The sequence below is a fragment of the Engystomops pustulosus genome, chromosome 4 (assembly GCF_040894005.1).
Source record: "Engystomops pustulosus chromosome 4, aEngPut4.maternal, whole genome shotgun sequence".
NCBI lineage: Eukaryota > Metazoa > Chordata > Amphibia > Anura > Leptodactylidae > Engystomops > Engystomops pustulosus.
The window spans coordinates 207,267,142-207,294,153 of record NC_092414.1 but is presented as its reverse complement, the minus strand read 5'-3'; the positions used below and the strand labels follow the sequence as shown (position 1 = coordinate 207,294,153).

Sequence of the window (27,012 nt, the reverse complement as noted above, 5' to 3'; positions counted from 1 at the left end):
ATGTGCTGACACTATCTAGCACCGGCAAGGGGGGGCATTACACTGTATAATTTAGACTTCAGGTTCCTAAACTCTAAAACCAGTAGATAAAATGACATTTGACACATCTATCCCTACCCGTGAGTGTGGAAGATGTGGTCACTGCCATTAAGTGAACCCCCTAATAAACATTTATGGGGTCTCCACGCTAGGACATTGGAAAACATCTCCGGATATTTCAGCTGGGTTTGATTCTGGCGCCATACGGAGCAATGACCCCTCTGTGTACCATCCTGTATGCTGTGTGATTGAGAGGCCTTGGAGCTGCGCTCTGTTCGCGTCTCTCATTTTGCTTCCTTAGAATTCTCCGTTATTTGCCGTTTTTGGTTTCTTCTCCCTATTGTCTGTGAAATGTCACAGGGCAGACATTTCTAGAATCCAAATCATGCCTGCAGTGATGCACACTGTCCAGCAGGGAGCGCTCCTGTTACACATCAGTCACAGGAGGTGAAGCTTTGTGCCTGGAGGACATGTGCTCCCTTCCTCTCTCCATTTACATGCGGAGGCCTCACTGCCGGCTGTCATCATGCTGCACAGACTACGGGTAGATCATGGCCACAATACAAGTCTATGGCTCCCAGTCACGTACGTTGCAGTGAGCACACGGTATCCCTATGGATAGCGACCGAATTTGGCGGGTGTGCTGCAAAATATAGGACATGTCTTTCTATGGAGGGAGGAGAGGAGCGCTCACCCTTCCCGCTCCGGCAAGCACGTGGATGTGTGAATAAACCCTGATGATGTGGACTGGCATAATCACTACAAGAAAGGGACTGTGGAGTTGTGATAAAATGGACTCCACAAATATATAATAAATGATTAAAAAGTTATAAAATTTCCTTTAAATGTCTTTGTTCCTGATCTATGGATTTGGGTGTGTGGAGATTCACTATTATTAGCCCAATGGCTGCATTGTCTCACTGCTCAACATTAAGGGACTGCACCAACAACCAACATATGGCACAAAATCTCACCGCAGAAACTACAAATACCACAGTACAGCAATAAATAGAGCAGATAATAGTGGAGACCCTAGAGTGGTAGGGGTCTCCTAATCAATGATGATAATAGAGACCTCTCCTTTCCTGCAGTTTCTTCTCTCCTCCATGCACCACTCTGCGTACCTGCTAGTTGTATGCGCTGGCACCTTGACCCGGAGCAGTACAAGTACTTGCCACTCCCAGGGACACGGGAGCAGTGATGACTTCTCCGCTGCACTCACCACTACCCAGCCTCCTGCCCCAATGAACGCTGCTATCAGTTATGGAGGAGCCGCCTGCATGTGTCACATCAGCTGTGGCTTCTGCACCCAGATCCAGGCTTTTAGTTGACATGAATATGGCTGCACTTTATGTACTGTCCTGGCCATAAGTTTTGAGAATGATACAAATGTTAATTTTTACAAAGTCTACTGCACCAGGTTTTATAATGGCAATTTGCATATACTCCAGGATGTTATAAAGAGCAATTCATTGCAAAGTCAATATTTGCCTAGAAATTGTGTTTTGGGGGAAAAAGTTCATTTCAACTTCATTGCAGGCGCCTTGAAAGGAGCAGCTGCCATGGTGTCAGTGATGGCTCCAGTAACACAGGTGTGGGTGCTGATGAGGACAGGGCTGGACATCAATCTGTCATCACACCACTGGACACTTTACAAGGAGGCTGCTGCTTGGCATCATTGTTTCTCTTCTGTTAACCATGGTGATCTCTAAAGAAACGTGTGCAGTCATCATTGTACTGCACAAAACTGCCGTAACAGGGAAGAGTATCGCAGCTAGAAAGATGTCACCTCAGTCATCAATCTATCACATCATCAAGGAATTCAAGGAGAGAGGCTCCATTGTTGCCAAAAAGGCTCCAGGGCACCCAAGAAGGACCAGCAAGCGCCAGGAGCGTCTCTTACAAGTGTTTCAGCTTGGGGATGGGGCTCCCAGCAGTGCAGAGCTCAGGAATGGCAGCAGGCAGGTGTGAGGCATCTGCATGCACTGTGAGACTGCGGAGACTCTTGGAGCAAGGCCTGGTGTCCAGGAGGGCAGCAAAGCCACTTCTGTCCAGAAAAAACATCAGGGACAGACTGATATTCTGCAAAAGGTACAGAGAGTGGACTGCTGAGGACTGGGGGAAAGTCATTGTCTCTGATGAATCCCCTTTCCGATTGTTTGGAACATCTGGAAAACATCTTGTTGGGAGAAGACAAGGAGAGCGATCCCACCAGTCTTGTCTCATGCCAACTGTAAAGCCTCCTGCAGCCATTCATGTGTGGGGCGGCTTCTCAGCCAAGGGAATCGGCTCTCACAGTCTTACCTAAATACACATCCATGAATAAAGAATGGGACCAGAATGTCCTCCAAGAGCAACTTCTCCCAACCGTCCAAGAGCAGTTTGGTGATGAACAATGCCTTTTCCAGCATGATGGAGCACCTGCCATAAAGCAAAGGGGAGAACTAAATGGCTCAGGGAACACAGAGATTTTGGGTCCATGGCCTGGAAACTCCCCAGATCTTAATCCCATTGAGAACTTGTTGTCAATCATCAAGAGCCGGGAGGACAAACAAAAACCAACAAATGGTGACACAAAGCGGCAGTGATTGTGCAGGAATGGACGGCGATCAGTCAGGATTGGGTCTAGGAGGTGATTGAGAGCTGCCAGGGAGAATTGCAGAGGTCCTGAAGAAGAAGGAGAGGTCCTGCAAATACTGACTCGCAGCAGTAACTCCTCCTCACTGTCAATAAAAGCTTTTGTTCCCCATAATATGATTGCACTTGTATTTCTGTATGTGATAAAACATCTGACAAACCAGAGGGCAACAGATTATGTGACAATATAATATTTGTGTCATTCTCAAAACTTATAGCCATGACTGTACTTGCTCAGTAGTGAAGCTCTTCTGCTTCTGATCAGAGGGAAAGGGCGACTGTGGTGTCAGTGACCATTTTAGGGGAGTCCCCCCTCCACATTCCTGCTTCACGATGTTGCTGAACATAATTTCCTTGTAAATATTTCATCCCCTTAAATAACTTGTCTTCTGTTACTTACAGAACACAGCAAAAATTTATTGTGTATTTAAGAAATACTACAAAAGGTTAGAAAATTGTTTTGCTTGCAGTTTCCTCCCCTCAGTTCCTCTCCCATCTCCCCTTCGTTATATCGACACAAAACTAAGATTCAGAGATATATATATATCGCTTATACAAAATACATTGCCTCCTCTTCCCATATAGACGGCGGATTACACAGGTTTGACGGACGAGAGACATGTAAGGCCATGGAGTGGGGTGGAGCGCGTCCCACTGCCACAAGATCACAATATTCAATAGAATTAACGTTAGTCGTGTTATCCACAGGAATACAAGCCGGGAGGAGGGCGACGGGGGCTTAAGGCAGTAGAATCAGAACATGTCACAGATTTACATCAGAGGTAGACACCCTGCAGCTGTCCAGCCCGTGAGGGGCTACAATGCCAGGCAGGCATGCTGAGGCTTGTAGTCCACCCCTAAGTCAGATTTGTAGGTCACCACTGAATTTGGCCAGCGACATACATCACATTTGGCAGCATAAAGGATAGACTGCGAAGTATATAGCTTCTATATATACGGTCATGGCACTGAGAACTGGCGGGCTGGCACTGGAGGGGCTCTCCATTTATATAACTTTAGTAGGGCAGTCCTCTGTATAGATAGAATATATATATATACATATAGACACACACAGCACATCAGCCTCTGGATATAGGATCATGTGTACATAGACATACACAAATAGTGTAACACACACTTACAAGAGCCCTTTCCTGTTGGTGCTGATCTCGTATCTAGTGCATTATTGGGGTACAATTACAGGTGACCCCAGCTCTGTCCCATCAATGCTGCCATGTGGGGGTTTTGGAGCATTTTTTGGTAAGTCCATGGCAATTATGTGTTTGGGGCAACTTGAACAAAGATCCCCTGGTCGTCCGTTCGCGCCAACTTGCTGGGTGGTTCCAGAGAGTCAGATCCCAGCACATTAGAGGAGTCATTGGAGTGGAGGGGCAGCTCCTGGGTCATGTCCTCATCACTCTCATCATCCTCTTCCTCTTCTTCATCTGGGGGAGGGGGTATTTTACAAGCATTAGTACAATGTGCCATGATAGATGTTTACTCCATATCTCGGAGAAAGAGGGATAAATGTTTGACCGCTGCCCCTGGGAGTATGGGGGGCATTAATCCCCTTAACAGCACAGCTGTGCATGGCTGTCAGCACCCCAATGCATTGTGGGACAACTATCCTGTACACTATACAGCACAGTATATACTCCATTTATGGACCAACCCCAAACACTTATCTCTTCTCCTGTGGTCAATTGTGACACAACAATGAGGGGATGGTGAGGACTTACCTTTGTCTTGATCCATAGGATGTGATGAGCTTCCAGCATTGGCAAACTAAAGCAAGAGATGATATAGTGAGGTGGTCTCCTTACCATACAGGGGATAGAGTATATATGACATATGCCCTCCACCCTGTGTCTACATACAGAACGCAGCCTATAACTTACCTCTCCCATGACAGCAATGGGAGTCTCTCCGCGCGCCTGAGCCACCCGGTGCTCTATCAGGTAGTACATATATTCATCATATAAGAGGCGAATCAGATGGAAGGAACCAAAGCTGGCAGCACTGCGCAGGGTGAGGTCCCGAATCACCATTGAGCTGAGGAGGAAGGAAAGGGGGAATGTTATAATCAAACCTGAACCTTAACCCTGCGCCCACCCATCATCCCAGGTGCAGGATCCCACCTGTAGAAGGACCACTTTAGTAAGAACAGTTTTGCAGCTTTCGAAAATCCAGGATTGCCTTGATATGGCTTCAGCACCTGGGAGACGACTCCGTCCAGCCACACGGCCCACTGCTCCAGGGAGCTCTGCTGCTGAAGGGTCAGCTTAAAGTCCTGCTCCAGACGCTGGACCACCCTATCAGCGCAGCGGCACACCCATGAGGCCTGCTCCTGCGGAAGAGGGCAATGACAACCAGTCACATTCCACGTTCTGTATGAACAATCCCTTATTGGCAGTTATAGAAATGAAGAACAGCAACGCCCAACACTACCCCCCCTCCCCGCACTACTTACCTGCACATTGGTGAAGTCCACCCGGTTGAGGTCACTTAGCATCTGGTTGATCTGGGCCGTATTCTGCAGCACAGCCCGAGCCGCTTGAGCCAGGTGATTGAGTGATGTGTAGCGGCGCAAAGTCTGGGCAAAGGCACTGGCAGCACCAACCTGGCGAGATAGGACACAGAGCTGACAATCTATGGGGTGCTCCATCTACATCTTGATATATTTCTATAAGACAGATCTTCTCACCTTAATTCTCACCATCTCCTCAGGGATGTTCATCATTGCACTTGTTAACCAGCTCTCCAGGCTCTTGGCAAAGTTGCGAATGGCTTGTGTTAAAGCACCTGCAGAATACAAAGTGTCTACAGTCATCCGATGGATCGCCACGAATCAGTAGTGAGTAGAACAATCTGCACAAATATCTACACTTCTCCAGATCTGCAGCATTTCCAGATGTCCCATATGTTATATCAGTCTAGTAAGAACCAAATGGGGAGGCCGGGGGGGTGGGGGGTATATGTATGACATCTGCTCTGGTCTGCAAATGGTTACATTCAGTTCTGACATTTTAGATGCAAGTGAATGACACAAGGAGCTGCTGGAGCAGTTATCCGTGTGTTATTAGGGACGGATGAGGCCCCACTCCTCCCTCACCCCTCTGAACCACAGTAGAGTAAAGGAAGGAATTAGGAGAATATTTTAGGTCTGTGAAAAGTTGTGTCACCACTCACTGGGGATGGGGCGCAGGACATCGGGGATCAGCGTCTCCACAAGCCCCTGGTACAGCTGGTGGTCACAGTCCCGGCACCACTTTAGCAGGGGCTCATACTTGGACAAGAGAACCAGGCAGTCCTTAGGCAAACGCTTCTCCGCTTCATCGTCTCTGGAGAGGAGGGAAAGGAGAGAAATTAGGGGAGGAAACAAACAGGACAAGAGATGAGGGAACACACTGCAAATGGGAATTGTAACGTAAATAGGGGATTATTTCCAGGATAGGGAATATGAATGACAGTTATCAGAAAGGAAGGACCGTAACCCTACTATAAGGGGCTATAGGAGATCATATCCTGTGTGCCCCAGCGCTCCATAAGATGATCCTGAGCTCCTTCCCCATCCGGTGTATAAGACGTGATGAAGAGATGACAGGGGTGACCCAGCTCTACTCACATGGTGCTATCTGTGTGCTGCGCCTGGTTGAACCTCCAGAAGGTCTTCCAGAGCGTCTCTACCAAGGTAAACTGAAGATTCACCACCACGTCCACTATGGCCTGTGATGCAGAATAACAAACGCAATGTCACAAGCTGCTCAATGATTGATTGCTCCATTTTTGGGATGAGGATGAGCCGTGGATACCTCACAATGCTCACGGTACAGCAGCTGAAAGGCCTTGATATTGGCCAACGTGATCCCATCTGGAAGAGGCTTTCCCTGCAGATCTATGTCACCAAACTCCGGGAGTGTCCGAGAGGCATCTGTATGACAAACAACAGTAACCTTAGTGAGGTGTAAAGATGGCCGATGGATCTCACACATACTCTGTCACCTATCTTTGTCCAGATTCATATAGTCATCTGTTCCCCAACACTCCCCAAAGGGACAAAAGTATTTGGGGTCACCAGGACCCACTGATGCTCAGATACAACTGACCTGAGAGCAGGGGGACAGGAGATGCCATGATGTCGGGAGCCAGAGTAGAGTCAGAAAACTGAGTTTAGTGACAGAAGAAATGTCCTAGTAAGAAGTTCCTGTGGAACATCTTTCTTCAGAACTTCTTTGATTATAACTATATGCAAATTACCCTAAAGTGCCTCAGAAAGCCTCATATTTTAATGTTTGCACCCCCAGTAGCCCTAGCGGCCCCACACTGCTCCACTGCCCCACCACATAGGTAGGTGACAGGTGGGGACGCTAGCGCTACAAGGGGAGTGCATACATTAAGATACGAGGCTCCCTGAGGCGCTCCAGGGTAATTTGCATAACTTTTATAACTCTATAATAATAATAATAAGTCCTCAGGAACTTCTTACTAGGACACATCTACCATCACTAAACTGATGCCCCCACATCCAGAATATCCGGTGAACATACAGTAATGGTGACCACTTACCCAGAAACTGCTGGTACTGCTGGACCTGGGAGCTGATGTCCGAGAGGCCAGAAGACGACTGCTGCGCTCCCCCCACTCCGTTACTCATTCCCTCCATCTTCTGAATGGGCTTCATCCTGGAAGTTTACAGACAATTGTCAGGACGAGGACTCTTACAGGCGAACACAAACAATGTGCTGTCCTGAACAAGCTGAAGGGTCCTCCTCAAGGCCACTCGTGTCTATAGTGACAGAGAGGAGGTCATCCCAGCAATACAGGGTGAGCAGGTAGTGGGAAGTATGTGGGCACCTCTGCTTCTGGGAGAAGGGCTGCTGGCGCATGGCAAGGTGCTGCTGATCCTCCATGAGGCGCAGTAGGGGGGAGCTGGCTTTGATTCGGAGGCCGTAATAGTGATATTTGGAGTTCCCTCTGCAAGTAGAAACAAAATAGACAAAACTTAAAAGATCCATTGTGGGTTCAGGATAGACATCCATATACACCCGCTATCCTGTCTATCACATATAGGACCCAACTTTCCCATACATATCACATAGAAGATATTCCACAGAGACCTCACATACAAGGTCCTGCCTCCCTACACAACCACATGAGAGCAGAAACTGATTATATCAGCTGCGGAGTATTAGAAGAAGGCAAGAAGAAGTGAGGGCCCGAGGCCCAGGTCACACAAGTCGCTGTATGTGGTTATGTGGGTAACACGAGGTGTGGTTTGGCTCTGTACTGAGGCCCAGGCATCACCATTGATCCTGAAACATTTGGAATAATCCAGAACAATGAGACCTCTGTACCTGGTCCCCAACCGACGGGTCCGGAGCCCCATAAAGACGGAGCGGATCAGCTTCCCGAATGATGCTGCATTTACGGGCTCCAGCTTCTGCTCCTGGCAGTGCAGGAGGTAGTGGCAGTACAGGGTGCTACGCGGGAGGCTCACCCCTTCTGCTGTCTCGTAATTGTCCAGCAGCCATTGCACCTGGTAATCACACGAGGTACAGGCATTATAACAGCTCCTAGATTATTATCACAGATCTATCTATAAGAGGAGACACTTACCGTGGCAGGGGAGGCACGTGTGGTGTGAGAGTAGGACTGTGCGGCATTGCCCATAATAAATCCACCCTGTATAACATAGGTGCCAGATCCTGTCCCTCCGCTCGCTCCGGTTCCTCCAGAAGCCCCTGGCGGGGTGGTGTTAGCGAGGATCTGTCCTCCCGATACATACATGGGGACGGAGGGGCTGCTGGCCACCGCAGGGGATGACGTAGGGGAACTGACCTGGCCGGTGCCACTCTGAGATTCGTAGTAGGTGGATCCTGTGGCCTGACTGTATAGAGGAGTCTCTGTATAGGGAAAGGATCCTGAACGTCTACAGCAACATGGAGAGGAGCAAGACAAGAAGATTTGTAGTTAACATAAAATCCATTTCTTGTAGAAGTGTTAGAGGACACAGGGTGCCCCGATGACTTACATGGTGCTTGCTGTATAGGTGGCATCTCCTCCCTCCACATACTGAACCTGACCGGGATACACGTGCTGTACAGGAACCTGCGGTAACTGCTGCACCTGGTACACGGGACAATATGTTAGACAGACAATATACAGATATAGACCAGGCTCTGCCTCTCTCAGCCTCTTCTCTCCACTCTGACCCTAATCAAACCTTTGTTACCCTGGCACCTACTTTCAATGCGGTGGGGGCCGTGCCAAACAGCAAAACTTGTGGCACCCTCTGAACTTTGACTCTCTGCTCTGGGTGGTCTGCGAGTGGGGTGGAGAAAAGTAGCTGAGGTGGTAAGAAATGGAACAGATCCACCCACTCGGAACTGGACCCTGGAGGCATGAAGTCGAAGGCCTGTGTCGGGCTGCTCAGGTGCTGATAGGGCGAGCTCTCTAACTTCTCCTGATCTGTCTGAAGCTCGGCTGAACTACACAGAAACTGCCTGACTGAGCTCTGGAGAATAAAGAGAGGGTTACACATGGAGACACCACAAACCGGACTGATGCATCGTTACATAGAACATCCTCACCAGGGCTGTCATGTACTACATGGTCTGCAGGGCCCTCAGCCGGGACGTGTCCCACAGAGGGCCCTCAGCCGGGACGTGTCCCACAGAGGGCCCTCAGCCGGGACGTGTCCCACAGAGGGCCCTCAGCCGGGACGTGTCCCACAGAGGGCCTCAGCCGGGACGTGTCCCACAGAGGGCCCTCAGCCGGGACGTGTCCCACAGAGGGCCCTCAGCCGGGACGTGTCCCACAGAGGGCCCTCAGCCGGGACGTGTCCCACAGAGGGCCCTCAGCCGGGACGTGTCCCACAGAGGGCCCTCAGCCGGGACGTGTCCCACAGAGGGCCCTCAGCCGGGACGTGTCCCACAGAGGGCCCTCAGCCGGGACGTGTCCCACAGAGGGCCCTCAGCCGGGACGTGTCCCACAGACTCCTAGTAGCTGCGTTGTGTAGATGTGTGGGGTCGGGGAATCCCTTGTGTAGATGTGTGGGGTCGGGGAATCCCTTGTGTAGATGTGTGGGGTCGGGGAATCCCTTGTGTAGATGTGTGGGGTCGGGGAATCCCTTGTGTAGATGTGTGGGGTCGGGGAATCCCTTGTGTAGATGTGTGGGGTCGGGGAATCCCTTGTGTAGATGTGTGGGGTCGGGGAATCCCTTGTGTAGATGTGTGGGGTCGGGGAATCCCTTGTGTAGATGTGTGGGGTCGGGGAATCCCTTGTGTAGATGTGTGGGGTCGGGGAATCCCTTGTGTAGATGTGTGGGGTCGGGGAATCCCTTGTGTAGATGTGTGGGGTCGGGGAATCCCTTGTGTAGATGTGTGGGGTCGGGGAATCCCTTGTGTAGATGTGTGGGGTCGGGGAATCCCTTGTGTAGATGTGTGGGGTCGGGGAATCCCTTGTGTAGATGTGTGGGGTCGGGGAATCCCTTGTGTAGATGTGTGGGGTCGGGGAATCCCTTGTGTAGATGTGTGGGGTCGGGGAATCCCTTGTGTAGATGTGTGGGGTCGGGGAATCCCTTGTGTAGATGTGTGGGGTCGGGGAATCCCTTGTGTAGATGTGTGGGGTCGGGGAATCCCTTGTGTAGATGTGTGGGGTCGGGGAATCCCTTGTGTAGATGTGTGGGGTCGGGGAATCCCTTGTGTAAATGTGTGGGGTCGGGGAATCCCTTGTGTAGATGTGTGGGGTCGGGGAATCCCTTGTGTAGATGTGTGGGGTCGGGGAATCCCTTGTGTAGATGTGTGGGGTCGGGGAATCCCTTGTGTAGATGTGTGGGGTCGGGGAATCCCTTGTGTAGATGTGTGGGGTCGGGGAATCCCTTGTGTAGATGTGTGGGGTCGGGGAATCCCTTGTGTAGATGTGTGGGGTCGGGGAATCCCTTGTGTAGATGTGTGGGGTCGGGGAATCCCTTGTGTAGATGTGTGGGGTCGGGGAATCCCTTGTGTAGATGTGTGGGGTCGGGGAATCCCTTGTGTAGATGTGTGGGGTCGGGGAATCCCTTGTGTAGATGTGTGGGGTCGGGGAATCCCTTGTGTAGATGTGTGGGGTCGGGGAATCCCTTGTGTAGATGTGTGGGGTCGGGGAATCCCTTGTGTAGATGTGTGGGGTCGGGGAATCCCTTGTGTAGATGTGTGGGGTCGGGGAATCCCTTGTGTAGATGTGTGGGGTCGGGGAATCCCTTGTGTAGATGTGTGGGGTCGGGGAATCCCTTGTGTAGATGTGTGGGGTCGGGGAATCCCTTGTGTAGATGTGTGGGGTCGGGGAATCCCTTGTGTAGATGTGTCGGGTCGGGGAATCCCTTGTGTAGATGTGTCGGGTCGGGGAATCCCTTGTGTAGATGTGTCGGGTCGGGGAATCCCTTGTGTAGATGTGTCGGGTCGGGGAAACCCTTGTGTAGATGTGTCGGGTCGGGGAATCCCTTGTGTAGATGTGTCGGGTCGGGGAATCCCTTGTGTAGATGTGTCGGGTCGGGGAATCCCTTGTGTAGATGTGTCGGGTCGGGGAATCCCTTGTGTAGATGTGTCGGGTCGGGGAATCCCTTGTGTAGATGTGTCGGGTCGGGGAATCCCTTGTGTAGATGTGTCGGGTCGGGGAATCCCATGTGTAGATGTGTCGGGTCGGGGAATCCCTTGTGTAGATGTGTCGGGTCGGGGAATCCCTTGTGTAGATGTGTGGGGTCGGGGAATCCCTTGTGTAGATGTGTCGGGTCGGGGAATCCCTTGAGTAGATGTGTCGGGTCGGGGAATCCCTTGTGTAGATGTGTCGGGTCGGGGAATCCCTTGTGTAGATGTGTCGGGTCGGGGAATCTCTTGTGTAGATGTGTCGGGTCGGGGAATCCATTGTGTAGATGTGTCGGGTCGGGGAATCCCTTGTGTAGATGTGTCGGGTCGGGGAATCCCTTGTGTAGATGTGTCGGGTCGGGGAATCCCTTGTGTAGATGTAGATCTCACATCACACAGAGGACCCTCCATAGTATATGTCTGATCTCACATCACACAGAGGACCCTCCATAGTATATGTCTGATCTCACATCACACAGAGGACCCTCCATAGTACATGTCTGATCTCACACCACACAGAGGACCCTCCATAGTATATGTCTGATCTCACATCACACAGAGGACCCTCCATAGTATATGTCTGATCTCACATCACACAGAGGACCCTCCATAGTATATGTCTGATCTCACATCACACAGAGGACCCTCCATAGTATATGTCTGATCTCACATCACACAGAGGACCCTCCATAGTATATGTCTGATCTCAGGTCACACAGAGGACCCTCCATAGTATATGTCTGATCTCACATCACACAGAGGACCCTCCATAGTATATGTCTGATCTCACATCACACAGAGGACCTTCCATAGTATATGTCTGATCTCACATCACACAGAGGACCCTCCATAGTATATGTCTGATCTCACATCACACAGAGGACCCTCCATAGTATATGTCTGATCTCACATCACACAGAGGACCCTCCATAGTATATGTCTGATCTCACATCACACAGAGGACCCTCCATAGTACATGTCTGATCTCACATCACACAGAGGACCCTCCATAGTATATGTCTGATCTCACATCACACAGAGGACCCTCCATAGTATATGTCTGATCTCAGGTCACACAGAGGACCCTCCATAGTATATGTCTGATCTCACATCACACAGAGGACCCTCCATAGTATATGTCTGATCTCACATCACACAGAGGACCCTCCATAGTATATGTCTGATCACACATCACACAGAGGACCCTCCATAGTATATGTCTGATCTCACATCACACAGAGCACCCTCCATAGTATATGTCTGATCTCACATCACACAGAGGACCCTCCATAGTATATGTCTGATCTCACATCACACAGAGGACCCTCCATAGTATATGTCTGATCTCAGGTCACACAGAGGACCCTCCATAGTATATGTCTGATCACACATCACACAGAGGACCCTCCATAGTATATGTCTGATCTCAGGTCACACAGAGGACCCTCCATAGTATATGTCTGATCTCACATCACACAGAGGACCCTCCATAGTATATGTCTGATCTCACATCACACAGAGGACCCTCCATAGTACATGTCTGATCTCACATCACACAGAGGACCCTCCATAGTACATATCTGATCTCACATCACACAGAGGACCCTCCATAGTATATGTCTGATCTCACATCACACAGAGGACCCTCCATAGTATATGTCTGATCTCACATCACACAGAGGACCCTCCATAGTACATGTCTGATCTCACATCACACAGAGGACCCTCCATAGTATATGTCTGATCTCACATCACACAGAGGACCCTCCATAGTATATGTCTGATCACACATCACACAGAGGACCCTCCATAGTATATGTCTGATCTCAGGTCACACAGAGGACCCTCCATAGTATATGTCTGATCTCACATCACACAGAGGACCCTCCATAGTATATGTCTGATCTCACATCACACAGAGGACCCTCCATAGTATATGTCTGATCTCACATCACACAGAGGACCCTCCATAGTATATGTCTGATCTCACATCACACAGAGGACCCTCCATAGTATATGTCTGATCTCACATCACACAGAGGACCCTCCATAGTACATGTCTGATCTCAGGTCACACAGAGGACCCTCCATAGTATATGTCTGATCTCACATCACACATAGGACCCTCCATAGTATATGTCTGATCTCACATCACACAGAGGACCCTCCATAGTATATGTCTGATCTCACATCACACAGAGGACCCTCCATAGTACATGTCTGATCTCACATCACACAGAGGACCCTCCATAGTACATGTCTGATCTCACATCACACAGAGGACCCTCCATAGTATATGTCTGATCTCACATCACACAGAGGACCCTCCATAGTATATGTCTGATCTCACATCACACAGAGGACCCTCCATAGTATATGTCTGATCTCACGTCACACAGAGGACCCTCCATAGTATATGTCTGATCTCACGTCACACAGAGGACCCTCCATAGTATATGTCTGATCTCACATCACACAGAGGACCCTCCATAGTATATGTCTGATCTCAGGTCACACAGAGGACCCTCCATAGTATATGTCTGATCTCACATCACACAGAGGACCCTCCATAGTACATGTCTGATCTCACATCACACAGAGGACCCTCCATAGTACATGTCTGATCTCAGGTCACACAGAGGACCCTCCATAGTATATGTCTGATCTCACATCACACAGAGGACCCTCCATAGTATATGTCTGATCTCACATCACACAGAGGACCCTCCATAGTATATGTCTGATCTCACATCACACAGAGGACCCTCCATAGTACATGTCTGATCTCACATCACACAGAGGACCCTCCATAGTATATGTCTGATCTCACATCACACAGAGGACCCTCCATAGTATATGTCTGATCTCACATCACACAGAGGACCCTCCATAGTATATGTCTGATCTCACGTCACACAGAGGACCCTCCATAGTATATGTCTGATCTCACATCACACAGAGGACCCTCCATAGTATATGTCTGATCTCAGGTCACACAGAGGACCCTCCATAGTATATGTCTGATCTCACATCACACAGAGGACCCTCCATAGTATATGTCTGATCTCAGGTCACACAGAGGACCCTCCATAGTATATGTCTGATCCCAGGCCACACAGAGGACCCTCAACCAGTACATATCTGATCTCACATCACACAGAGGACCCTCCATAGTATATGTCTGATCTCACATCACACAGAGGACCCTCCATAGTATATGTCTGATCTCACATCACACAGCAGATGCTCATACCCAGCATTCAGAGCTATGCTTGTATCTCTTACATACCTCTGAAGTCCCCTGGACGTGTTGTAGACCCTGGACATTCAGCTGATGCACAGGAGAAGACTTCTGCGGTTGAGGAGTGGCCTGGACAACGGAGCGCTAGGGAAGACAATGAGAGAAAAATGTATGTACTGAAAAAAAGGTATTATCTGTAAAGGTGAATATGAGCACCATAGTTACAGGATAATGGATCCGATCTCTGGACTCTTTGACCCAGAAAGTGATTTACTTTTGACATAGTGAAATTTCTAGTATTCACCTTCAAGGAGACCAGATAGGTGCCAAATCATCAGATATGAAATATAATACAGAAATCTCAAATAGAAGAATGATATTGTACAGACAAGCCCTTTACATGTAGGACCTGTCCTGTCCCCTGGGATTGTGATTTATTACTAGAGTAGGAATGATGGTGGTCTCACCTCTTGGGGGTGTAACATACAGACCCGTCCTGTTCCCTGGGATTATGATTTATTACTAGAGTAGGAATGATGGTGGTCTCACCTCTTGGGGGTGTAACATACAGACCCGTCCCCTGGGATTGTGATTTATTACTAGAGTAGGAATGATGGTGGTCTCACCTCTTGGGGGTGTAACATACAGACCCGTCCCCTGGGATTGTGATTTATTCCTAGAGTAGGAATGATGGTGGTCTCACCTCTTGGGGGTGTAACATACAGACCTGTCCCCTGGGATTGTGATTTATTACTAGAGTAGGAATGATGGTGGTCTCACCTCTTGGGGGTGTAACATACAGACCTGTCCCCTGGGATTGTGATTTATTACTAGAGTAGGAATGATGGTGGTCTCACCTCTTGGGGGGTGTAACATACAGACCCGTCCCCTGGGATTGTGATTTATTACTAGAGTAGGAATGATGGTGGTCTCACCTCTTGGGGGGTGTAACATACAGACCCGTCCCCTGGGATTGTGATTTATTACTAGAGTAGGAATGATGGTGGTCTCACCTCTTGGGGGGTGTAACATACAGACCCGTCCCCTGGGATTGTGATTTATAACTAGAGTAGGAATGATGGTGGTCTCACCTCTTGGGGGGTGTAACATACAGACACGTCCCCTGGGATTGTGATTTATTCCTAGAGTAGGAATGATGGTGGTCTCACCTCTTGGGGGTGTAACATACAGACCCGTTCCTGGGATTGTGATTTATTACTAGAGCAGGAATGATGGTGGTCTCACCTCTTGGGGGGGTGTAACATACAGACCCGTTCCTGGGATTGTGATTTATTACTAGAGTAGGAATGATGGTGGTCTCACCTCTTGGGGGTGTAACATACAGACCCATCCCCTGGGATTGTGATTTATTACTAGAGTAGGAATGATGGTGGTCTCACCTCTTGGGGGTGTAACATACAGACCCGTCCCTGGGATTGTGATTTATTACTAGAGTAGGAATGATGGTGGTCTCACCTCTTGGGGGGTGTAACATACAGACCCGTTCCTGGGATTGTGATTTATTACTAGAGTAGGAATGATGGTGGTCTCACCTCTTGGGGGGTGTAACATACAGACCCGTCCCCTGGGATTGTGATTTATTACTAGAGTAGGAATGATGGTGGTCTCACCTCTTGGGGGTGTAACATACAGACCCGTCCCCTGGGATTGTGATTTATTACTAGAGTAGGAATGATGGTGGTCTCACCTCTTGGGGGTGTAACATACAGACGCGTCCCCTGGGATTGTGATTTATTACTAGAGTAAGAATGATGGTGGTCTCACCTCTTGGGGGGTGTAACATACAGTCCCGTCCCCTGGGATTGTGATTTATTACTCCAGTAGGAATGATGGTGGTCTCACCTCTTGGGGGGTGTAACATACAGTCCCGTCCCCTGGGATTGTGATTTATTACTCCAGTAGGAATGATGGTGGTCTCACCTCTTGGGGGGTGTAACATACAGTCCCGTCCCCTGGGATTGTGATTTATTACTCCAGTAGGAATGATGGTGGTCTCACCTCTTGGGGGGTGTAACATACAGTCCCGTCCCCTGGGATTGTGATTTATTACTCCAGTAGGAATGATGGTGGTCATCAATCCGGTTTTATGCCCAATCGCTCCACAGCGATTAATTTGCGCAGGCTTTATCTTAATATTCAGTCAAAGTCGGATAATGTGGGGGACCGGGCGGTGCTCTCACTTGACGCTGCGAAGGCTTTCGATAGCGTCGAGTGGGAGTACCTGTGGGCGGTCCTAGAAAAAGTAGGTTTGGGCCCCAACTTTAGGAAATGGGTGCAGCTTTTATATACTAGTCCTAAAGCAAGAGTGAGGGCCAACGGGATTCTGTCCCAGCCTTTTGATCTAACCAGGGGGACAAGGCAGGGGTGCTCACTGTCACCCTTGCTGTTTGCTCTGGTAATTGAGCCGCTGGCACAAATGCTGAGGGACAGTCAATCGATTACAGGGCTCAAGTATAACCTGCATACGGAGAAAGTAGCTCTGTATGCAGACGACTTACTTGTCTTCCTTGGTGGCACAAGAGCATCGCTAGAGAGTGCTATCGCTACTATAGGACAGTTTGGAGATTTTTCTGGACTACGGATAAACTGGAATAAGTCAGTACTATTGCCTATTGATCCCCTCTCAGAAGATTTGACTAAAATGATATTGATGCCCCAATTGTTGTACCTTGTACACAACACTCCTGTATGGATTCCACTCAGATTCTTTCGTAAACACCAGTCCCTGTCTAGAGAGCTAATCTGGAAAAAATGGGGTAGCGCGGATTAAATATGAGACGTTGCAGAGGTCTAAAGAAGCTGGAGTTCTGGCGGCCCCAAACCCCTGGATTTATTTTTTGGCCTCCCAATTACAACATCTGAGGGGTTGGGGAGCGGAGGAGGGATGTGGGACAGTTGCGGCATTAATTGGTGAAATGACACCCCATCGGTGATATGGCAGCCATCGAAGCTGGGTTCCCGGGACAGAGAGGAGATAGGATCCCCACTCTGACACTTATGGTTAAGGTCTGGGGGAAAATTAAGCAATTGTTGGAGGTCGATGGTTGCACCCCTTTCACCCCTATCTGGAAGAATCCAAGATTGCCGGAGTTTTTTAGACTGGAGGATTTCACTCCCTGGGAACAGGCAGGCGTGAAATTCGTCCATTAATTGCGTTCAGAGGGCACATTCAAGGCCTTCTCTGATTTGCAGGAGCAGTTTCATACCCAGTTTTACAAATTTTTACAGATACGCCATGCATGGGATACACAAGTGACCACAACACTGCTCCAGTGATCACAATAACAGCCGCTAGGGGGGAGACTTCTGGTCTGATCTCTTTATTGTATAGCCATCTGCTGGAAGCTTATCTAAAGAACTTCCCTCTTAATTTAAAGCAAAAATGGGAGGTGGATTTAGGTCCCATTTCAGATGACCAATGGGAAGGAATTTTATCATCTGTTCCTCAGGTGTCCACATCTGAAGCCCTAATAATCTCACATGTTTACCTCATTCACAGGGTATATAGAACCCCTTCCTTCCTATGCCGCATTGGAATTAGGCAGGATGACACTTGCCCCAGATGTGCCCAGGGCCCAGCTGATCACATGCACATGTTTTGGGGCTGTGCATTCCTGGGTCGCTTCTGGAGTAGAGTGCTCACATATCTGGAAAGCATATTCCAGTTGACAATCCCCAAGAATCCTCTACAATGTGTCCTGGGATATGTCGAGGAATTACCGGGTAATGAGAGTCTCAGGTTAGCGCTCAAAAGATCATTATACCAGGCGAGGAAGCTGATTGCTCAGAAATGGTTGAGCCCAGACCCGCCTACTTTAAAAAAAAATATAAGGACAAAATGCTTAGGCTTATTCAAATGGAAAAGGGGTTTATCTTAAGAGGAAGGCTATTAAAAAATTTGAAAAGATTTGGGAGAGTGGCCGGGAGCTATGTCATGATATATTGGCTATTAAAATGTGCTGTTGTATCTGAACAATGCATAGAAGATGCATATTGATAACCAGGCTTATTCCTTTCTGTACAGAGATCATTATGTACACTGTAGTATGTTGTGTTTTTGAGACCATATGTGTAACCGGGGATGGGGGGGTGTTGTTTTAATGTATGTAAAAAGTGCAAATGTTCAATAAAAACTTATTTGATCAAAAAAAAGGAATGATGGTGGTCTCACCTCTTGGGGGGTGTAACATACAGACCCGTCCCCTGGGATTGTGATTTATTACTAGAGTAGGAATGATGGTGGTCTCACCTCTTGGGGGTGTAACATACAGACCCGTCCCTGGGATTGTGATTTATTACTGGAGTAGGAATGATGGTGGTCTCACCTCTTGGGGGGTGTAACATACAGACCCGTCCCCTGGGATTGTGATTTATTACTAGAGTAGGAATGATGGTGGTCTCACCTCTTGGGGGGTGTAACATACAGACCCGTCCCCTGGGATTGTGATTTATTACTAGAGTAGGAATGATGGTGGTCTCACCTCTTGGGGGGTGTAACATACAGACCCGTCCCCTGGGATTGTGATTTATTACTAGAGGAGGAATGATGGTGGTCTCACCTCTTGGGGGGTGTAACATACAGACCCGTCCCCTGGGATTGTGATTTATTACTGGAGTAGGAATGATGGTGGTCTCACCTCTTGGGGGTGTAACATACAGACCCGTCCCCTGGGATTGTGATTTATTACTGGAGTAGGAATGATGGTGGTCTCACCTCTTGGGGGTGTAACATACAGTCCCGTCCCCTGGGATTGTGATTTATTACTAGAGTAGGAATGATGGTGGTCTCACCTCTTGGGGGTGTAACATACAGACCCGTCCCCTGGGATTGTGATTTATTACTAGAGTAGGAATGGTGGTGGTCTCACCTCTTGGGGGGTGTAACATACAGACCCGTTCCTGGGATTGTGATTTATTACTAGAGTAGGAATGATGGTGGTCTCACCTCTTGGGGGGTGTAACATACAGACCCGTCCCCTGGGATTGTGATTTATTACTAGAGTAGGAATGATGGTGGTCTCACCTCTTGGGGGTGTAACATACAGACCCGTCCCCTGGGATTGTGATTTATTACTAGAGTAGGAATGATGGTGGTCTCACCTCTTGGGGGTGTAACATACAGACCCGTCCTGTTCCCTGGGATTGTGATTTATTACTAGAGTAGGAATGGTGGTGGTCTCACCTCTTGGGGGTGTAACATACAGACCCCTCCCCTGGGATTGTGATTTATTACTAGAGTAGGAATGATGGTGGTCTCACCTCTTGGGGGTGTAACATACAGACCCGTCCCCTGGGATTGTGATTTATTACTAGAGTAGGAATGATGGTGGTCTCACCTCTTGGGGGTGTAACATACAGACCCGTCCCCTGGGATTGTGATTTATTACTAGAGTAGGAATGGTGGTGGTCTCACCTCTTGGGGGGTGGCGTGCACCTGCAGGGGTGCGCTCTGTGCGCTCTTCAGGCCGGAGCTGTCACTCTGTAATAGGAAGCACAAGAAAAGAATTATCCCAAGAAATCGAATTACATCCCTGGGGAGACATGAGTGACTGGCCATGCACTACAGACAGGGGGAGCACTTACCTCTGGTGGTGAGTGTGCCGGCTGCTGCACCGTGTGTACTGCCAGAGAGACCTGAGCCGCCTTTGGAGCACTCTGCACCACCAGGCGCTATAGGAGAGGGGAGAGAGAAGGCGCAGGGCTCTGATATTCACATTTCTGCATTGTATGGGAGGGTGTGAAGGACAGCACAGCACGGATGTGAGGGGGCTTACAGGGGGGCACACAAATCACACATGTATGTATATCAGGCTCTGGGGGGTGAGACCACCATAGGACGAGATGGATGATAACATGGGGGTGGGAGCACAGTGACATACTTGTTGGGGTACAGATGCTCCAGCCAGCTGCAGGGGGGACACTGCAGTCACTTTGGGCTGGACCCTGGCTTGTACCAGCAGTCTCTGTGAGTGGAGATACAGAGGATTAGTAGGTGTGTGATGGAAAGTGCAGCATAGGAAAGCAGAGGAAGTTATAGTGCAGAGGAGGTGGGATATACAGGACAGACCATCAGCTTATAGTGCAGAGGAGGTGGGACATACAGTCAGCCTATAGTGCAGAGGAGGTGGGACATACAGTCAGCTTATAGTGCAGAGGAGGTGGGACATACAGTCAGCCTATAGTGCAGAGGAGGTGGGACATACAGTCAGCCTATAGTGCAGAGGAGGTGGGACATACAGTCAGCTTATAGTGCAGAGGAGGTGGGACATACAGTCAGCCTATAGTGCAGAGGAGGTGGGACATACAGTCAGCCTATAGTGCAGAGGCGGTAGGATATACAGGACAGACCATCAGCTTATAGTGCAGAGGAGGTGGGACATACAGTCAGCTTATAGTGCAGAGGAGGTGGGACATACAGTCAGCTTATAGTGCAGAGCTGGAGTATAGAGAAGAAGAGGAGAGAGATGGAGAATAGAATACAAAGAGAGCCCGGCGCTCAGAGGAGGAGCCCATTGCGCAGAGGAGGAGGAGCCCATTGCGCAGAGGAGGAGCGGAGCATTCATTGACGAGGAGGAGCATAGAGTGAAGAGAGGGAAAGGAATAGGGAAAGAGAAAAGGAGCCTATAGCGTAGAAGAGGAGTGGAGAATTTAGTAAAGAGGAGGAGCCTAGAGCGCAGAGGAGGAGCAGATCATTCAGTGAAGGAGCCTATAGTGCAAAGGAGGAAGGGATTATTCAGTAAAGAGGAGGAGCCTATCGCTTAGAGAAGGAGCAGAGCATTCAGTGAAGGGGAGGAGCCTATAGTGCAAAGGAGGAGTGAAAATTCAAGGAGGAGCAGAGGCTACAGTAAAGAGGAGGAGCCTATAGTGACGAGAAGGAGCAGAGCGGTGCTTATAGTGTACAGGTGAATCCTCCAGCAGAGAGGAGGAGATTATAGTGTACAGACAAGGTAGGATATACAGTATAGAAGAGAGGTGGCATTTATAGCGTACAGGATAAATATATTGCACAAGGGAGCATAAAATAGAGAAAAGGGAGGTGAAAACTCAAGTCAGAGAAGAGACGTACAGCAGAATGACAGAAGGAAGAGAAGATACAGAGGTTGTTGCTAGTATTCTTGTACATGAGATTTTCAGAAAAATATTAAAAAATAAATAAAAGGAGCGGTGGAGGAGATATTATGGCGGAGCAGAAAGATGTCACTGGATGTGTTCTGAGAGGTGGTGACTCCTATGTGACAGATCACAGGACTACTACCCCCAATAGGCACACAGGAGCTATGGGGGAGAGAGCATTGGTCTAGTTGCTGCACCTTTCTCATACATTTTCATTCTTCATCCTTCTCAGGATCTCTGCTTGCTGTCTGTGTTTCTGATCAGAGCCCCCGCACACAATACAGCCGGCTCTGACCTACAATGTAGCAGCCTGCAGCTGTGTGACCAGGATGTTTCCATTCTCTGGCAGCAAACAGAGATACTGAAAATAATGAGGACGTGACACAAGAGGAACCCCAGCTCTAGGATTTTCTATATATCCCTGCACACGGGCCACTACCTGCTGAGCTGCTTGCACCTGCTGCACGACCTGGGTGGGCACAGCAGTCTGAGTGGTTGCGGACCCTCCAGGACTCAGTTCCCCATCGCTGGCTCTCATTGTACCTTCTGGAAGAGAGGAAAGGATAAAGCATGAATTTCCCCTACATGAACCCGTCATTTTACTTATCTTCTACAGAAACTCACCGGATACTGTGACCACTATGTACTGCTGGGGGGCTATGGTCTGAGGCCCGGCCGCCTGAGGCGTGGGTGCTGGAGGGGTCACCTGCAGTTCTTCCACATACTGCTGGGAGGTGCTCTGGGCTGAGGCTGGCGGAGTCGCCTGTAGTTCTGCACCATAGGCCTGGGTAGCCATTGTGGCTGCTGAACCAGTCGCTTACCCTAGAAGACAAAACATATGGCACTAATGGTCACACACAATGATTACCCCACACACACACAGTGATTGACAGTGAGAGTCCTGTTTACCCCGCCCACACACAGTGATTGACAGTGAGAGTCCTGTTTACCCCACCCACACACAGTGATTGACAGTGAGAGTCCTGATTACCCCGCCCACACACAGTGATTGACAGTGAGAGTCCTGATTACTCCACCCACACACAGTGATTGACAGTAAGAGTCCTGATTACCCCACACACAGTGATTGACAGTGAGAGTCCTGATTACTCCACCCACACACAGTGATTGACAGTAAGAGTCCTGATTACCCCGCCAAAACACAGTGATTGACAGTGATAGTCCTGATTACCCGCCCACACACACAGTGATTGACAGTGATAGTCCTGATTACCCCCCCCACACACAGTGATTGACAGTGAGAGTCCTGATTACCCCGCCCACACACAGTGATTGACAGTGAGAGTCCTGATTACTCCACCCACACACAGTGATTAACAGTGAGTCCTTATTACCCCGCCCACACACAGTGATTGACAGTGAGAGTCCTGATTACCCCGCCAAAACACAGTGATTGACAGTGAGAGTCCCGATTACCCCCCCCACACACAGTGATTGACAGTGAGAGTCCTGATTACCCCGCCCACACACAGTGATTGACAGTGAGAGTCCTGATTACCCCACCCACACACAGTGATTGACAGTGAGAGTCCTGATTACCCCGCCCACACACAGTGATTGACAGTGAGAGTCCTGATTACCCCACCCACACACAGTGATTGACAGTGAGAGTCCTGATTACCCCGCCCACACACAGTGATTGACAGTGAGAGTCCTGATTACTCCACCCACACACAGTGATTAACAGTGAGTCCTTATTACCCCGCCCACACACAGTGATTGACAGTGAGAGTCCTGATTACCCCGCCAAAACACAGTGATTGACAGTGAGAGTCCCGATTACCCCCCCCACACACAGTGATTGACAGTGAGAGTCCTGATTACCCCGCCCACACACAGTGATTGACAGTGAGAGTCCTGATTACCCCACCCACACACAGTGATTGACAGTGAGAGTCCTGATTACCCCGCCCACACACAGTGATTGACAGTGAGAGTCCTGATTACCCCACCCACACACAGTGATTGACAGTGAGAGTCCTGATTACCCCGCCCACACACAGTGATTGACAGTGAGAGTCCTGATTACCCCGCCCACACACAGTGATTGACAGTGAGAGTCCTGATTACTCCACCCACACACAGTGATTGACAGTGAGAGTCCTGATTACCCCGCCCACACACAGTGATTGACAGTGAGAGTCCTGATTACCCCGCCCACACACAGTGATTGACAGTGAGTGTCCTGATTACCCCGCCCACACACAGTGATTGACAGTGAGAGTCCTGATTACCCCGCCCACACACAGTGAGAGTCCTGATTACCCCGCCCACACACAGTGATTGACAGTGAGAGTCCTGATTACCCCGCCAAAACACAGTGATTGACAGTGAGAGTCCTGATTACCCCACCCACACACAGTGATTGACAGTGATAGTCCTGATTACCCCCCCCCACACACAGTGATTGACAGTGAGAGTCCTGATTACCCCCCCCACACACAGTGATTGACAGTGAGAGTCCTGATTACCCCCCCCACACACAGTGATTGACAGTGAGAGTCCTGATTACTCCACCCACACACAGTGATTGACAGTGAGAGTCCTGATTACCCCGCCCACACACAGTGATTGACAGTGATAGTCCTGATTACCCCACCCACACACAGTGATTGACAGTGAGAGTCCTGATTACCCTGCCGTCACACAGTGATTAACAGTGAGTCCTGATTACCCCGCCCACACACAGTGATTGACAGTGAGAGTCCTGATTACCCCGCCAAAACACAGTGATTGACAGTGAGAGTCCTGTTTACCCCACACACAGTGATTGACAGTGATAGTCCTGATTACTCCACCCACACACAGTGATTGACAGTAAGAGTCCTGATTACTCCACCCACACACAGTGATTGACAGTAAGAGTCCTGATTACCCCGCCAAAACACAGTGATTGACAGTGATAGTCCTGATTACCCCACCCACACACAGTAATTGACAGTGATAGTCCTGATTACCCTGCCGTCACACAGTGATTAACAGTGATAGTCCTGATTACCCCGCCCACACACAGTGATTGATAGTGAGAGTCCTGATTACCCCGCCCACACACAGTGATTGATAGTGAGAGTCCTGATTACCCCGCCCACACACAGTGATTGACAGTAAGAGTCCTGATTACTCCACCCACACACAGTGATTGACAGTAAGAGTCCTGATTACTCCACCCACACACAGTGATTGACAGTGATAGTCCTGATTACCCCACCCACACACAGTAATTGACAGTGATAGTCCTGATTACCCTGCCGTCACACAGTGATTAACAGTGAGTCCTGATTACCCCGCCCACACAGTGATTGACAGTGATAGTCCTGATTACCCCACCCACACACAGTAATTGACAGTGATAGTCCTGATTACCCTGCCGTCACACAGTGATTAACAGTGAGTCCTGATTACCCCGCCCACACACAGTGATTGACAGTGAGAGTCCTGATTACCGCACCCACACACAGTGATTGACAGTGAGAGTCCTGATTACCCCGCCCACACACAGTGAGAGTCCTGATTACCCCGCCCACACACAGTGAGAGTCCTGATTACCCCGCCCACACACAGTGAGAGTCCTGATTACCCCGCCCACACACAGTGAGAGTCCTGATTACCCCGCCCACACACAGTGATTGACAGTGATAGTCCTGATTACCCTGCCGTCACACAGTGGGAGTCCTGATCACCCCACCCACACACAGTGATTGACAGTGACAGTAAAGGTTACTCATTACACATGTCTCTGGAGTGCAGGAGGTCAGACATGACAGTTCAGTGCCTTTGACTTCACTCACAAGTCTCATGTGTGACATCCCCTTTAAGGGCTCGCTTGTTGCTATGGTGATTGCGCTGTTGTAAACACATATGACCTTACAATGAGGCCTGAGGTGCAGCAGCCTCCTGCGGCCTCCCCTGCAGGGCAGCTATACATAGGAAGGTCACCCCTGATGACACCACCATATGGTACGTGCTGCTCCCCCCGGGCCCCAGCACAGTGGTCTATCCCTGCTCCGCCCCTGGTATCACATATACACACGTTATTTCTAGTAACAGCAAACCCCCCTTCATTATGAATCCAGTTGGTACAACCGAGGCTCCGCCCCATTCACCATACTGGCCAATCAGTAATCGCAAAATTTCTCCTCGGCCAGAGCTCCGCCCCTCTCCTTCTCGGGTTTCCATGGTGACGCGCTCCTCCGCTCCCGCTCGCCGCCGCCATCTTGGAAAGGGGAGGGGCCGCCAAACCGTTTGACGTCGTCATAACGACCGAGTGTTCCTCGGTTATCGGCCGTTGCGGTTCCCGCCGCCGGGGTCAGGGGTCACGTACCTGGCGGCGGTGTCTGTGTCGCGGTGCTGCTGTAGTTACGTCACCGGTCGCTTCCTGCTTGTCTCCAGTGCGGGCTCCCGGGGAGTGTCCGGTGGAGAATAACACGACCCCGCCCTGCAGGCACCGGATACACCGGGATGTGGCGAGCACCGGGGCCGAGGCGGGGGTTGTTGTTGATTCCTGTTGCCGGGGTTCTTGTCGCCACGACTACCGTGGCTATGGCCGCTCCGTCCCTCACCCGGGCAACTGTTGCTACCTTCCCTCCCCTTTTTCCCCGTCGTCAACGAAGGCGAAGCGCAAAGCGTTCTGATTGGCTGGAGGATGTGTCAATCACCGTCCCGCTTACGGAAAAACAAATGTCAGTCAGGTTAGGGGGCGGTGCCTTTTGGACACGACGAGCTCTGATTCGTCAAGTTCCTGTCAGTCAGTTAGGCTTCAGCTTGTTATTGGCTCGTGCGCTATCCTCCCGCGGTACCATGGGAACTGTCACCGCCTCCTCAGATATTGATAGGCCCCAGTCGCATTCCTGTCAGGCGGTGAATGGCTAGGGACAGCTGTCAGTTATCAGGGCGCAGGCGCGTAGAGCGAGGGCCTCTGGGAGTTGTAGTTCCCAATGTCCACGTAGTCTAATAACCGCACCTCCTGCTACCTAACTCTTCTAGACTTATATACAGTATAGTCACTTGTAGTATAGTATATAGTGACTTATAGGATAGTATATAGTGACGTATAGTATATAGTGACTTATAGTATAGAATATAGTGTCGTATAGTATATAGTGACTTATAGGATAGTATATAGTGACGTATAGTATATAGTGACTTATAGGATAGTATATAGTGACGTATAGTATATAGCGACTTATAGGATAGTATATAGTGACGTATAGTATATAGTGACTTATAGTATAGAATATAGTGACGTATAGTATATAGTGACTTATAGGATAGTATATAGTGACGTATAGTATATAGTGACTTATAGTATAGAATATAGTG

The 27,012-nt window shown here is 49.5% G+C and overlaps 1 protein-coding gene across 9 annotated transcripts; it reads right to left on the bottom strand.

Moving 5' to 3' along the window:
- Positions 1–3,763: 3,763 nt before the first annotated feature.
- On the bottom strand, positions 3,764–26,406 carry RFX1 (regulatory factor X1). Of its 9 annotated transcripts, none has more exons than XM_072149739.1 (22): positions 26,015–26,406; positions 22,297–22,494; positions 22,112–22,218; positions 20,439–20,522; positions 20,143–20,229; positions 19,973–20,038; positions 14,587–14,682; positions 8,921–9,190; positions 8,708–8,802; positions 8,515–8,605; positions 8,031–8,212; positions 7,531–7,650; positions 7,243–7,358; positions 6,489–6,607; positions 6,302–6,402; positions 5,866–6,017; positions 5,381–5,478; positions 5,147–5,296; positions 4,815–5,023; positions 4,575–4,728; positions 4,416–4,461; positions 3,764–4,121 (listed from the first exon to the last, which is right to left on the bottom strand). In XM_072149739.1, exons 2-22 carry the CDS (start codon positions 22,466–22,468, stop codon positions 3,952–3,954), a joined length of 2,685 nt encoding a protein of 894 aa, XP_072005840.1. In that variant the 5' UTR covers positions 22,469–22,494; positions 26,015–26,406; the 3' UTR covers positions 3,764–3,951. The 9 variants fall into 9 exon arrangements, with proteins under 9 accessions (XP_072005840.1, XP_072005833.1, XP_072005837.1 ...); XM_072149732.1 differs by having other exon boundaries at positions 8,293–8,605; positions 26,015–26,405; XM_072149736.1 differs by lacking the exon at positions 26,015–26,406 and adding an exon at positions 25,797–25,877 and having other exon boundaries at positions 8,293–8,605.
- Between the last annotated feature and the right edge of the window lie 606 nt (positions 26,407–27,012).

What these genes read in the sequence shown, in the direction of transcription:
- RFX1 (XM_072149732.1), bottom strand. Translation starts at nt 22,468, where the DNA reads ATGGCTACCCAGGCCTATGGTGCAGAACTACAGGCGACTCCGCCAGCC. An exon ending in ACGTCCAGGGGACTTCAGAG is followed by an intron (nt 9,191 to 14,586) that starts GTATGTAAGAGA and finishes TTTATTCTCCAG; the next exon opens with AGCTCAGTCAGGCAGTTTCT. An exon ending in CAGCACACAGATAGCACCAT is followed by an intron (nt 6,018 to 6,301) that starts GTGAGTAGAGCT and finishes CCTCCTCTCCAG; the next exon opens with AGACGATGAAGCGGAGAAGC.